Source organism: Sphaerodactylus townsendi, linkage group LG04 (genome assembly GCF_021028975.2).
Source record: "Sphaerodactylus townsendi isolate TG3544 linkage group LG04, MPM_Stown_v2.3, whole genome shotgun sequence".
NCBI lineage: Eukaryota > Metazoa > Chordata > Lepidosauria > Squamata > Sphaerodactylidae > Sphaerodactylus > Sphaerodactylus townsendi.
Genome location: NC_059428.1, coordinates 97,272,644 through 97,288,157, shown reverse-complemented (window position 1 = coordinate 97,288,157; position 15,514 = coordinate 97,272,644). Strand labels below are relative to the sequence as shown.

The following is a 15,514-nucleotide window of genomic DNA, read 5'->3' as shown; positions in this document are numbered from 1 at the left end:
CCTATTTAACCGCTTATGGAATATCCCATCCTGTTGATTGTGTTGACTCTCTTAGGCCCTTTCCGCACGGGGCCAAAAACAGCAGCCCAGGGACGGAAAAACACCGGTCCCTGGGGAGCTGTTTGCACAGGCAGCGCTGTTGCAACGTGGCCCTGAGCGGCGTGAAAGCACCGCTTTCCACCTCCCTTCCCAAGGGAGGTTTTTGGAAAGCGTCCCTTCCCATTGGCGCAGTGCAAACAGCACCACGCCGAAGATGCTGCTTTCCCGTCCCCCCCACTCACCTTGTCTTCCAGCGTCGGTCTGGAGGGCTGCTGAGACCCGCCCATGCTGCCCTCCAACCCCAGGACGCTGGAGGATGTGGTGAGTGGGGGGGATGCAGAAGAGGCGGCTCCGTGCGGAACCGCCTCTTCTGCGCCGGCCTCTGCGGGGGCCGCTCGCACGGTCCCATGCGAACGGCCCCCTCCCCTCCACCGGCATAATTTCTGCTGGTGGAGAGGCGCCCTTCCCGCTGTGCAGAAAGGGCCTTAGTGTAATCCGCCTTGAAAAAAGGCGAACTATAAATAACATAAATAAACTATCTTTAATTGTTGTAAATAGTGTCTTTGTGTTCATCAAGGCAAACAGTATTTTGTTCTTGCTGATAAGTAATATCACAGTACAAAAATATCAACAGTATAAAGAGTCTTTGCTATTTCTTTGTGTATGTGTTCAGAAGACTAACTATTTTTTCGAACAAGAAGCAGTTAAATGTAAAAAATAAAAATGTGATTTGGGTTACTACTACTTGATATTATGTGCCTGCTTTAATTCATGGGGCCATAACGATTTTTCAGTTTCTTTGTTATATCCCTTCTTTCAATTTCCCCCACAATGATGTCTTATTTGTTTTCTGTCCCTTGTCCTAGGTGCGACAGATGAGGAAATAAATCAGCACTGGGAGTGGCTGGAACAAAACTTACTCCACACCTTGTCTGTTTTTGATAATAAAGAAGATATTGTTAGTTTTGTCAAAGGAAAAATAAAGGTATGAGAATGTCTTGTTTCCATTATTCACTGGCAAAGTTGGTAAAAAAGGCTATTGTGGAAGATTTTCTTTTCTTTTCCCTTTACCAGTAGTATCTATAGCAGCAAAAATATACCAGCTAGGTTGATAAACATTTGAACATTCTATTCTTTCAGCTTAAATAATTGTAGCTGTGTACTCTTGATTTTGTTTCCATTCTTCTGTATTGCTGTCCCTTCTACAATATGTAGTATGAAATACCATAGCTACAGATATTCTTCCTCTGTTCGTTAGCTCATTCTAAAACTTGAACAGCAATATTGCCCAGATGCTAATTTATCATTCACAGGTGCGAGATTAAGCACCTTTACTTGGTGTTTGGAATGAAGAGACTATATTTCTAAAGTCTCCAACTTTGCATTTAATATTTTTTTCTGATCTTTGTTGTAATGCGTGATCTCCAGGTTTACCCTGAATCCCTGCTTGGAATAGGGAGGAAGGATATACCTGTGTTCTGAAGTGTCAAGCAAATTGTTGTGTAATTAGAACAGTTATTTACTTTGGCTTTGGCTTGTGCAAGAAAATGTTCTTTGTCAGTAATGAAGATGTGTTAGCCTTCTGACCTTAGTTAAGAGCTTGTTTCAAATTCTACTATCTTTTATAGCTTAGGAAATTCTAGCATTTCTGACTTTTCATTTCATTGACCAACTGGCAAAGATGCCCAGAGATCTAAAAGTGCCAGGAGAGATGCCCAGCTGTTTGTATAATTCTCTGTTATGATTGTTTATCCCAACAGTCTGTGGGTTTGAGAACGGTAGAACTGGCAACATGCTTGCATTGGGGCAGTAATGAAGGTCTGCTTTTGGGATGAAAGGCTGCAAGAAGAGAATCCCATCAGTCAAGCCATTTAAATAAATAGTTCTATAATTCTTGCCAATATGCTTCTTTGTGCCTTCCCTCTCTCCCTCCTCCTCACTCCAATTAGCCTTGATGAGTTTATTGTAGTACGAGTTAATTGTTATTGTCACTACAATGCTGGATAATTTATCCTTAAAACTGCAAGGAGAATAGAAACAAAATTTAATTTGCTAGTACACTTACTGAAATGAGAGAAAAGCAGTAGTACATAATTGCGAGCTAATAGTGGTTATGAGACTGAACTTTGAATCAGAAGAAGACAAGTTGGATTTATACCCTACTTTTCTCTACCTTAAGGGTTCTTAATGTGGCTTACAAACTCTTTCTCTCCCCACAACAGGCACCTTATGAGGCAGGTGAAGCTGGGAGAGTTCTGAGAGAACTGTGACTGGCCCAAAGTCATCCAGTAGGCTTCATGTGGAGGAGTGGGGAATCAACATGGTTCTCTAGTTTAGAGTCTGCCTCTCATATGGAGGAGCAAGGCATCAAACCAACTTCTCCACATTAAAGTCTGCCGCTCTTATTTATTTATTTTCTCAAATTTCTTAATTGCCCCTCCCAGAACTGGCTCAGGACGATTTACAGAATGAACGATGTTACAATAAAACTATCTCAACATGGTTAAAAACCAGTAAAACTAAAAGCCAAGTAGTGATCTAAAAGTTATGGTGTAGTTAATTCAATTATAATTAAACTAATTAACATTTAATAATGTAATCTTAACCATTACTCCATGTTGGCTCTCAGGAAGTACCCAGTTCAAATATTTCTTCTGCCATGGATTTGCTAGATATTCTTAGACAAGTCACCTGTCAGGCAGTCCTTCCTCCCATTTGCAGTGTTGGAGGAGGAATGCTGATCTGCCTTTCAGAATTGCTATGAGGATTACAGGATCTCATATGAAATGCTTTGATGTTTGTTATAAATGATGGTGTTGTTGTTGTTGAATGGGTGCAATAAAAATGCTTTTAACAATAAAGCTTGTAAATGATATGATCAAAATTATTAGTTGGTTGAATATGGACAGTTCACTTTCTCTTGTAACATATTAGTTTGTCATTGATTTAGGCATTAATTGCAGAAGAAACCAGCAGTAAACTAGCTGAGCAAGAGGAAAATCCTGAGAAGTTCAGAGAAGCTCTAGTGAAATTTGAGACCCGATTTAACTTCCCTGAATCAGAGAAACTGATTACCTACTACTCATGTTGCTGCTGGAAGGGCAGAGTTCCTCGACAGGGATGGCTTTACCTGAGCATCAACCACCTCTGCTTTTATTCTTTCTTTCTGGGCAAAGAATGTAAGTATAAGGTATATAACTGGTCTCTGTGTTTAGTCTTCGTTCCACAAGTTTTGCTCAGTAAAATACAAGAGAAATGTTTTTCTTCTAGTAAAGCTCTTCCTTCGCCTGAATCAGTATCTGATATGTCCAGCTTCACTTGTAGCAGGACAGCACATTCCAATAAGAGACCATACAGCTTCTCCTGATCACTTCTTTATTTGGATGTATATCTTTGTCCCATGGGCTGACAGTGTTTTCCAAGCATTCTAAAGAAGTCATGAAAGTGATTGTTGTGTTCAGGGGACTTAAGGACTAGATCTGAGGGTTCCATTCTACTAATTGTGGAGCCATCATCCAATGCATTAATATTTTTACTAGTGCAAGCGTTTGCCTCTCAGTGCAAAAGGCATCATAGAATGGGTTGTTCCTCCCATCCACATCCAGAGGCAGCACAAAATCTTCTTCAGACCTCTTGGACAGTGGAGGAGCAGACCCCAGTTCTAATCCTGCCTTGAACAGTTTGTCTGTGCCTGCTGACTCTTTCCTTAAGTTATACTGCAGTGTTTGTAGGTGAATTTTATTTATTTCATTTCATTTCATTTATTGGATTTATAGACCGCCCTTCCCCGAAGGGCTCAGGGCGGAGAACAACAACAAATATAAAAGATAACTTTCAACACAATATAAAATAACTTTAAATATAGCATAAAACCATCTCAAACCCCACTTAATAAAATCAGGAACCATGTAATATCAGATGGTGGCATTTTCTTCCGCTCTCCCCTTCCCTTGCACCCACGGGAGGCCAGATGGAACTGGAGCGGTGTTCTTAACCAGGCTGGCTTAATGCCTAGTGGAAACAGGTCCATCTTGCAGACCTTGAGGAAACTCTGCAAGTCCTGCAGGGCCCTGATCTCCCTTGGGAGCCTGTTCCACCAGGTGGGGGCGGCCCGTGTGGAAGCCAGCCTGATTGCTTTTGGGCCAGAGATCACTAACAGGTCCTCCTTCGAGGAGCGGAGGGGCCTAATGAGGTGATATAGGGAGAGGCGGTCCCTCAGGTATGTAGGTCCAAGGCCGTGAATGGCTTTGAGGGTCAAAACCAGCACTTTAAACATGACCTGGTACTCGATTGGCAGAATGAAGGCTCATGGTGGATAACAACATTCATTTTCCTCTAATCACTAGTGGAACATTCCCCCTCCTTGTCCTGGTAGAAAACTTCTTGTAGCAAAGGAAAGCTCTACAGTTAGTAGAACCAAACATTTGGATCTTACTCTGAATGCTTTTTTTCATCAAGATGTACCCTGTTTCCCCAAAAATAAGACATCCCCTGAGAATAAGATGTAGTAGAGGTTTTGCTGAAGTGCTAAATATAAAACATCCCCCGAAAGTAAGACATAGCAAAGTTTTTGTTTGGAAGCATGCCCGTCAAACAGAACACCAGAGCATGCAGCTGTGAAGTGGAAAAATAAGACATCCCCTGAAAATAAGACATAGCGCATCTTGGGGAGCAAAAATTAATATAAGACACTGTCTTATTTTTGGGGAAACATGGTATGTAAACGATTCTGGCTCATATAAAACAACTGTTAAATTGCCATTGTTGGTAACCCAAAACATTTGATGGAATGTTAATATGTGATAGAATGTTAATATGTGATGTAAGAAAATATAATTCTGTTATTTGGTACGGTTTGTTATATATTCTAGAACTATGCTTGGACTAATAATGGTGACATTTTTGCTTAAACTTTCTCTGTTTTCCACCAAATCCATAGTACCTTAACTGTGTTACATGGACACCTGCTGAACAGTCTTAAACAAGATAAATTCTTATAACCAAGTGGGATAGCCAGTCAGCCTGGGGAGGGGGCAGTAAATAAAACTTTCCCAGAACACATGAAATGGAGATACGGTGTACGAAAGGGGCTACCATAATATAGGAGAGCACAAACATGTTAAATATATTTTTGAATAGTCTTGCCTTTATGTTAACGGGTAGCCACAATGTCTTTCAGAAAACCACCATTCATATTTGCCTTTCTCACTCGTTTGTCTTCTTGCCAGAGGAATTCGACTGTGTGACACCACTCTGGACGTCCTCTGGAAGTAATACAAAACCCTTTTCCTTCACGCACCTGTATTTTGTGGTTCAGACTAAGCAGAGAGTTGGTTAAGGACTCTGTGTGCTCATTTCCTTAAAATAAAAATTCAGATATTTTGATTTCGGTTTGTACTATGAGCTTCTGAGGACAAGGAATCCTAAAAATCCTCATAAATGAAGTTTTGTGTTTCTTTCCATGGATGTAAATATATATATATCTTTGTCTGCTTTTCACTGATTAGGTTAAAGTAAGGAGATTGCCCTAGTTTTTTGTTTGCGGCTACTGTTGTCAAGTCTCTATAATTATCTTTGAGTTTTCAGAGCTTATTAAATAATACTGGCCAAGGTTTGAAAATGTTGACTGTGATACTTTTATCTTATGACCGTGAACAAATTGGCAACAAAGGAGTCATTATACTAGATTTTTTGGCAGAAGGATATTACTTAGTGTCATAGATCAAGCCTTGTGACTACAGGAAATCATGTGATTGCATAGTCATTGTCATCTTGATTAAATCTGCTGGGAGAAACCAGTACATCAGTGGTTGTTTATATAAGTGCAGTAAGTCTTTGTTGATGCTTTCGTTTATTTCAATCTGCTGATATACCCAGTTTGTTGAGGGGAAGCTCTTAAATGTGCCTTATTTATAAAAGCTGTTATCAGAGTTGGCCTGATAGCTGCAGCTTTGTGGGTGCCCACCCCGTGACAGTTTCAAAATTGAACAGTGCCAAATTGTTCATTCAGTCTTCTCACATTGTTCACAAAGGACACCTTAGAACCCCTTTGTAGAACACTAAATGATATGAACAATGCTGTGTAAACTGGCAAAGCGTGACAGATTACTCCCATTTCAGGCTAAAAGCCTAGAAGGGAGAAGCGTTTTCAGGAATGTTCTGTGGGAAGTTCTATCCCATCACTTTGGACAATGGATTATAGAACCTGCTCTACAGTTTGCAGAATAAGGTTAATTTGTGGCAGTTAACTGGCTGAATTTTCATTTGTCTGAACAACTGTTCCTCGGTCTGCAGTGTAGGACTGCCTCAGTGCTCAAAGTGGGATAGGATGCCATCTATCTTTTAAATGTGTCTCAAGCCATTCCTGATGAAGTCACCTCTAATATAGAGTAGGGTCATATTAGTATATTGAAAAAAGCCGCTAAGGACTTGTTTCATACTTGCTGTTTATGTACAAGTCTACCTAGAATAAGCTGCGTTGAACTTAGAACTTCGTTGCTGGATGAAGATGAAGCCATCTCTTGACAATGCAAGATGGGAACAGCCTGGGCCCTAATCTAGGATTGTTCGAGGCAGAATTACTTTTGGAGCTAAGCTGGGAGAGACCAGTACTTGTAAAGGCAGTTTACCTACCTGCCTCTACACATGTAGCCTGGGCTAGGAATGAGAATAGGCTTTGCTGGGCCTTTTCCAGAGGTTGGGGGGGGGGGGTGGTATGGCTCAGTGGCAGACCATCTGCTTAGCATTCAGAATTCCCAGGTTCAGTTCCCAGCATCTTCAGCTCAAAGGGTAAGGTGGTAGGTGATGTGGAAGACCTCTATCTGAGTCACTGGTTGTCTGAGTAGATAATACTGACTATGATGGACCAAGGGGCTGATTCAGTGTAAGAAAGTTTCACATGTTCAAGCACACAAAAAGAATGCCTAGAAACCTTTTTTTGAGACAGGCTCTGCCTAATATTAGGCCACTGCTATTACAGTGCTTGACTTCATCTACAGTAGCTCCATTCCTAGTAATGACATAACTGGCACAGTGGCTTATATGACAGTTGTATGTCTAGAGATTGTGATTGGACAACGACTAAATTAATCGTGTTCCAGTTTGAGGGGAAATCATCCAGCTTCCTTTTTTCTTCCACTCAGAACATTTGCCTACCCAAAACTGCAACTGGTTTTTCTGTTCTAGTTGCAGCATCATTCATCAAGGGCTCAAGAACATCTCCAATTGTAGTTTGCATTTTAAGCTCATTGTAAAATGTTAGTTTGAGCTTAAGGCATTATGTATTTTTATTAACTTATACCCCTCACAAACACACACAAATGCACACTCCTACGCCAAAGAATTCAGGATAGCAGACATGGTCTCCCCCTCTTATTCTTATAACAACCTTATTCTTGTAACAACCTTTGAGGTAGCTTAGTCTGAGGGAGTTGTTAGCATAAGGTCACACAATGAGCTTAACACCAGCACTGGCTGTGTGTTCCATCACCATTGGGAAACATACACGGAGCATGCTTGGAGTAACATTGTTTTATTGATCCTTAAGAGCAGTGATCACAAAATTCACACTGCTTCCACAAGAAGATTTTCCCTGCCTGAGAAGCAGGAAGCCCCTGGATTAAAGGGGAATGCCCACATGACTTTGTGTTTGTATTTAGTGCAGCTCATGGCCTTCCTGGGCCACCCCACATTTTTCTCAGGTTTCAGAGAAGACTGTTTGGAGTGTGTGGATGCTCCTTCCATTGCCACTGCAAGGAAAAGAGCAAAACTCAGCCTTGCTTTCAAAATGGTCGGAGGCAGCTGGCTACTACAAGTTATTGCTTCCCTGTGATCCTGCTCAGGTTACCAAGAGGTACATTTCAAAATTGTATGTAATTTATTGAAGGTCGCTTAAGCAGCTCTTATAGATTTTTTTAGTCCCTCCCCCATTTGCCTCATTGCACTGACTAAATCTAAATAAAGAATAAAATTCATTGAATGGTCCTTTTTCCCCTTTTGTTCTTGATTATACTGAGATCCATCTGTGACCCCAAAGCCTCCTTTTCCCTACGACCTATGTACAGCTCAGTGAGGAAAGGGGCCTCCAGGCCATGGGCACCACTGTTGCCCCTATCCTTTCGCACAGGCACAGATGGAGAAAAGGGAGGAACAAGTGGCAGCCACAGCAAGTGGTGGTGACATCCTGCTGACTTCTGTGCCATGTGTTTGTATCTGTCTAGAAGCCACCTATATCAGTGGTGGCGAACTTATGGCACGGGTGCTAGAAGTGGCACTCAGAACCCTCTCTATGGGCACGTGCAAACAGAGTGCCCTCCCCCCCACACATCTAGGCTGGCCTGGGCTGCTTTGCTCGATTATTAGCATTAAACCTAAGACCTAGTTTTGGGAAAGCAGTGTAGGTAACCCTGTTAAGTGCTGTTAAACCCCACTGATTTTCATGTGAAGAACTAAAGCATGGTCCTTTACCTGGGAGTAAGCTTGGTTGCTGGCAATGGGGCTTGCTTCTGAGTAAACCCTCCTAGGATCGTGATTCACCTGTTGGAAGAGTTGCACGGTTGCTTCAAAGAAAAGCCACCAACTACCACCAAGCTTACTCCTGAGTAACGCACGCCTCGAAGCCAACCGTTTTTTCTAAACTAAAACCTCAGTATTCAGGTTAAATTGCCATGTTGGCACTTTGCGATAAATAAGTGGGTTTTGTGTTGCAATTTGGGCACTCAGTCTCAAAAAGGTTCTCTATCACTGGCCTATATGAACTTTTGCCTTCTGTATGTTACTGTGTATGAACTTACATGGCAATGTCCCATTGAATCCAGTAGCACTTACTTCCAAATGAGCGTTCAGAGGATTGTATGTGATTTATTGGGGATTCTGATGTCTGTGTACTTGAACAAATCTTTTTGTCTCTCTGTAATGGCAGTAAAACTTATAATTCCCTGGGTCGATGTCCAGAAGCTGGAAAGAACCTCCAATATCTTTATGACTGACATTATTCGCATCACCACTCAAAGTAAAGAACGTGATTTTTCCATGTTCCTTAATATTGATGAGGCATTCAGGATAATGGAGCAGCTGGCAGATGTAACTCTTCGAAGATTATTGGATAATGAGATCTTTGAACTGGATCCAGGTCTACAAGATCCTACTCAGGTTACCAAGAGGTACATTTTGAAATTGTATGTATTTCATTGAAGGGCACATAAGCAGGCCCTCCTCCCTTTTTGCCTCAGTGCATTGATTAAATCTAAATAAAGAACAAACATACCTGGGAAAGGACAGTGAACAAAAGGCAACAGTCGCCTTTTGAATTGGTTCTGTACGCTCTGTACTAATACATTCAAAATGTGTTTTTAGGATTTTTCTGTTAATGGTCTTTTAAAAAAGGTTCTTTCTACAAGATCCATACTACCATGTTGCACATCTGCATGTTTTATATTCTTGATGAGACAGCATTTCTCTTTTTGTTGTTGTTGTTGATGATCATCATCATGCCTTGCTGAGGGGGACATGCGTGAGAATTTCCTGTCTAATAGTGTATTTTGTCTTTTGGTCTCAGTATTTTTTGTGTTGATTAAACGTATGGAGTAATTGTATGGAGTGGGGTGCTTCTTATTTTATTTATTTATTTATTTGATTTTTACCCTGCCCTTTCTTGATCAGAGTCTGGCTCAGGATGGCTGACGGTATTTAAATTATGCAATTAAAATGAATAACCAATACAACATAAAGGTTAACAATTAAAATTTGGACCAATTCGCAGAGTGCTGGACTAGATGGACTCTGGTCTGATCCAGCAGGCTCTTATGTTCTTAATTATAATTAAAGATAGTGCCCCCTTAAAACTAATAAAAATAGTAGTAACAAGGATGGCAATCAGGGAGGGGTAAAAAAGGCAGGAAAGGGAAAAGAAGTTGAGACAAAAAGGAAAAGGAGAAGGGAGGTCAGCTAGATTAGACAGACCCCCTGCTGTCCTCCTCCATATGCCTGATGAAACATCTCAGCCCTGCAGCCCCTGTGGAGCTGAGCCAGGTCCTGCAGTTCTGGGCCTCATAGTGTGACTTGCCCACCTCTCCTTAGCAAAAGTGCAGTTTAAACTTGGATCCAGGGCAGTTTTGCTGTGTTTAATCCTGCAGAATTCTGTTTAATTTTCAAACTCATTAAAGATTAACAGTGTATGCTACTTTGATAATTACATTTGACTTGGGCTTAACCCTGTTGAGGAGGGCTGTATGGCAGCAGACATCAGAAGGCTCCTCCCTTAAAGAAGATCCACAAGATAAAGCTCTAGATTAGGGGTGTTGAACTCATTTGTTACAAGGGTTGGTTGTGGCATAAATGTGACTTGGTTGGTCCTGACTTGGGGGGTGGAGGTGGCTGCCTCAGCTGACAATCCCACAACACATTCACCAGCCCAGATCAGCATTGGGTGGCAGTGGTGTTGGTAGCTGCTTCAGTGAGCCTGCATTAGGCTTACCAGCCCAGGTTGGCACTGGCGGTGGATACCACAGCTAGCAAACCCTCAGTGGCTTTGCCAGCCAAGAACAGCACTGGGGGAGGTGATCAGTACTGAAGATGGTGGCTGCCTCCGCTGACAAGCCCGCATAGAGGTGGGATGGCTGCCTCCGCTGGAGGGTGGTTACCTTGACTGATGAGCCCACAGTGAACTTCCCAGCTCAGTTTGGCACTGGAGGAGGTGGTTGGCACTGGGGGTGTATGCCTCACCTGGTGGATCTGCAGCAGGCTTGCTAGCCCAGATTAGCACGGGGGTGGGGGTGGGGTGGCTGCCTCTTCTGGTGATTCCACAGTAGGGTGGGGTGGTTGCTTAGACTGGCAAGCTTGCTGTGAGCTCAACAGACCAGATCACAAGCAGCGTCAGTAGGTGCCTGGACTGATGGGGGCGGGGGCAGGGTTTGCCTCAGCTAGCTTATGGGCCTGATAGGTTTAACACACCTGCTGTAGGTATTGGGTCTAAAGTAGACTGTCAAGAAGCAGCAGAGCAAAACTAGTTCTGTGCTGGGAGTGTTTTCTTTTTAAAACTCTTCTGGAGAATGGAGACCTTATTTGGATTAGTATGGTCGCATGTGAGGAACGGTTTTTTTTTAAAAAAGGCTGCCACCCACCATGTTGTTTTCTCAACCCAAAATGACGCTGGGGAACCTCTGTATGCCCGGCTGGGGAACCTCTGTATGCCCGGTTGAGTTACATTTACTCATACTTTTATATTTAGCTAAATGTGCCAAATGGGTACACCCTAGATCTGTTTCAGGTTGGGGGAAATGGTGCAGGTTTATGCCCTGACCCCAATCCAAATTGTCCCTCTTCCTGTGCCTAAAAATGCAAAAAAAAAAAAAAAACACCACTGGAAACTTGGAAACTCTGAATACGGGGCTTTTGAGCCTTTATTGCTTCCTGCATGGCTGTTCGCTTTGCACTGGGATTTTTGTTTAAACAGGGATCCTCCTACTGCGAAGTGTCCCCAGTTGATCCACTATTTTGCCTGTCCACTTCTTCCTTGGGGAAGGGGGAAGTGCCTGTAGTCTAGTGTTACATTGCTAGACTATAAATCTCATGTCAGTTTCAAGGGTCTGTTGCTCAAGCAATACACCCAAAGTGTTTAATTTTTTCTTTAAAAAAGGAAGCCCTTTGGATTGCTCTATAATGCTGGCCCAGAGAGTAGAAGGAATTACTGAGGTAAACAAGGGATGGGGGAGGAGTGAGAAAACCCAAAGAAAGGGAAATGCATGCTGATTCCTTTTGCTTTCCATTTAAGAGAGGGAGTCACACTTCACCAGGTTTTGAAAAACACGGAAATTATCTAATTTAAGAGTGCAGTGAGTTTTGAAGAAAGTAAAAAGTATGCATAACTGAGAATCCAATCTGAAGGGAATGTATACTCAATGTAAAGGAGATCACAAATGCATAAATGGCCGCAGAGTTAAGTAAATAAAATAACCTGCATTAGTTGCAGATAGGACAAATTTGTGGCTGTTTCTTAACTAAGTTTTAGTGGGGAACTGAAAGACACTGGAGGAAGTAATTATTACCTTTCATCCTGGGGAGTTCCTAAAAGAACAGTTTCCACATTACTGACTTCCTCACATACACCATCATCATGGAGTTGACTTTAAATGAAAGTTGTGAACGTGCTTTGCACAAAGCAGGAAACAAGACCCCAATATTTTTTCCAATATTATTTTCCAATGTAAAATAACTTCTGCAGATATACTGTACTTTTAAGGAGGAAAAGGGTTAGGAGGGGTTCTGTTTTCAAAATGCTGGCTTCAGTCTAATATTTAATATTCTCTGTATTGATTGGAACAGATTACAGAGGGGTCAGACTGCAGTAGGAGGGGCATTTAGTAAAAATTACCTTATTTCTATCTGCTGAAATTGGCTATGGAATTCAACCCATTGATTTTTAGTATCCAACGTGGTAATGATAATGGCAAACAAGCCATTTGTATTTAAAGGTATTCTCATTATTTCTTTTTTTGACAAAATTCATATACCACTTTTCTGCCCTCACAAAGGACTGCAAAGTGACTGACAAATTAAATCATATGTAATAAAATTACATAGAACAATTAAAATCAACAAAAACTTATAAAACCAGCACTAAAATACATACAAAAACTATTTTTAAAAAATGTAAACATTGGGCAGGAAAGAAGGATCAATGAGGGAATGCCAAACAAGAAAGGCTTCACCTACTGGGAGAAGATGGCAACAGAAGAGGATACTTGTCTCCTTAGGTAGGGTGTTGGTGCCATGACCGAGAAGGCCCTCTCCCAGATTGCAACCTGCCTAATCTCAAAAGGCAGGGGCTCCTGCAGCAGGGCCTTGGAAGGCTACCATAGTTGACTGTGTCATCTTAAATGCCTTATCGAATGCTTAGCAACGCAACTTCATTTTCAACTATTTTGGAGACAAACAATTTAATCTCATAGATTAAATCTAAGTTTTAGTCTTGAAACAAAATTTAAGAACATAAGAAAGAGCCTTGCTGGATCAGGCCAGAGTCCATCTAGTCCAGGGGTAGGGAACCTGCGGCTCTCCAGATGTTCAGGAACTACAATTCCCATCAGCCCCTTTCAGCATGGCCAATTGGCCATGCTGAAAGGGGCTGATGGGAATTGCAGTTCCTGAACATCTGGAGAGCCGCAGGTTCCCTACCCCTGATCTAGTCCAGCACTCTGCTACTTGCAGCGGCCCACCAGATGCCTTTGGGAGCTCACATGCAGGATGTGAAAGCAATGGCCTTCTGCTGCTGCTCCTGAGCATCTGGTCTGCTAAGGCTTTTGCAATCTGAGATCAAGGAGGATCAAGATTGGTAGCCATAGATCGACTTCTCCATAAATCTGTCCAAGCCCCTTTTAAAGCTATCCAGGTTAGTGGCCATCACCACCTCCTGTGGCAGCATATTTTATTGACTCTGTTCTCTTTTTAAAGGGATCTTGAAGCCAGAGCACAGAACGAGTACTTCAGAGCCTTCTTCAGGCTGCCCAAGAAGGAGAGGCTGCATGAAGTTCTAGACTGTTCTCTCTGGACACCCTTTAGCCGCTGTCATACGGCTGGAAGGATGTATACCTCAGACAGCTATGTTTGTTTTGCCAGTAAAGAAGATGGCTGCTGTAATGTTCTCATTCCACTATTTGAGGTTGGAATCTTTTTTTGTATGTTGCTGTTAAATGTTTGTTTATAAAATACATAATTTTTATGACAAATTACTTTGTTGATTAAAATGTTGCTTGAGGGAGGAGGAGCCTCGAGTAGAAGAGTGTGTATTTATTGCAAGTCATTAACCAGCATTAAAATGCTTCAGATAACAGTATTAGTGTGGTATTTAACTTCTCGATCAAAGTATGCATGTTGAAGTAAGTGATGTGTCTTCACTGTAAGATATTAATTATTAATATGCTATATATAAAATGTGCAAGTTATAGACTTTACCAGAAAAATAATATGAAAATACTGTAGAAACGCAATTGTGCCTGGGAGCTGGTATGGTGTAGTGCTTAGAGTGTGGGACTGGGATCTAGAAGATCCAGGTTTGAATCCCCATTCCACCATGGAAGCTTGCTGGGTGACCTTGGGCAAGTCAAACACTGTACTGTGAGAATGAAATGGAGAAGAATTATATAAGCTGCTTTGAGTCCCCATTGGTAAATACGTTGTTAAATCAATCCACTTCAGCTGGTGTGTCCTACTTACCAGTGTCTTCCTGTTCTTTCTGTGGACTGTTACTGGTTGTGAAACTTGTAAAAACTAATTGCAAGCAAATAACTAGAAGAGGACACTGGCTGTTAATTACTTAACAGCAAGTACAAGGATTCAACCTTGTCATCATAAGAGCTGTTGCTTAAGCCACCTACTTCTTATATATCTCACTAATTAACTGTGAATTAAAATGTATTTGCTGCTTCTGATGCATCTGTTACAATCTTTTCTGTTTTATAATGCTTATTTGTTAGGAGGCTTCTGTGAATCTTGTGGATAAATACATTTTGTACTTTTTATTTAAACAGGTGGTTACCATTGAGAAGATGGAGGATACTAGCTTACTTCCAAATCCCATCATTATTAGCATCAAAAGTAAGACAGCATTTCAGTTCATTGAGCTGAAGAACAGGGATACCTTGGTGGAGAATCTGCTTTTGAGACTGAAACAAGTAAAGGCTAGCAACCCAGCACTCTGCAACAGCAAAAACAAAGATATGGTATTAAACATTTGACATGTTTTAATGATGTATATTTCACTGCTTGAAAGTTTGACTGTACTGACCTCTCAGAGAAGAAACCTGAAATCTCCGCTCCCGAAAGTAAAATTCAGGAAGAAAAATAAGCAGTGAAGATTTGAAATGCCACTATGCGTTCCCCATAGACCTGTTAGCAAAAAGCTGAAAAAATGCTTCACTTCCTTTATCTGTTTCTCACTAGAGGAAAGAGCATCTTGTCCTCTAATGGCATAAGACAAAAGTATTTTGTGGAACTATTTTTGTATATGTTTTTCTACTGGGTGAGTGTGTAAAAATGCTGTCAAGTGGCAGCTGAATTATGACAAACCCATAAAGTTTTCAAGGCAGGAGACTTACAGAGGTAGTTTGCCACTGCCATTCCGTGCATAGTGGCATTCCTTGGTTGTCTGCCATCCAAGTACTAAGCAGATCTCACCATACTTAGTTTCTGAGAGCTAATGAGATCAGGCTAGCCTGGGCCATCTTTATCAGGGCTTGTCCATGATGGTATTGTGTAAATATTAAATTGTAGTAAGGAGCATATTTGTTCCATGAAAAACAGTTTGAAAGTTAGTTCAGAATCTGATTTTTTTTGTTAAAACAGCAAAATGAAATGTACATACATTCATCCAGGAAGATAGCAAGACAATGCTGTGTTATAGGAAGAATACCTTTTACTTCCTAGTGAAAATATGTATTTATTTGAGACAGTTGAGACATTTTGAGCTTTATCATTTGCT

The 15,514-nt window shown here is 41.4% G+C and overlaps 1 protein-coding gene across 1 annotated transcript in view; it reads left to right on the top strand.

The window, feature by feature from the left end:
* Nucleotides 1-15,514, top strand: part of TBC1D8 (TBC1 domain family member 8) — a 49,473-nt gene that overhangs the window by 21,232 nt on the left and 12,727 nt on the right. Inside the window, 5 exon segments of the mRNA XM_048492610.1 lie at nucleotides 906-1,024; nucleotides 2,990-3,218; nucleotides 8,960-9,200; nucleotides 13,489-13,696; nucleotides 14,565-14,756. Of these exon segments, the coding sequence (XP_048348567.1) occupies nucleotides 906-1,024; nucleotides 2,990-3,218; nucleotides 8,960-9,200; nucleotides 13,489-13,696; nucleotides 14,565-14,756 (989 nt within the window).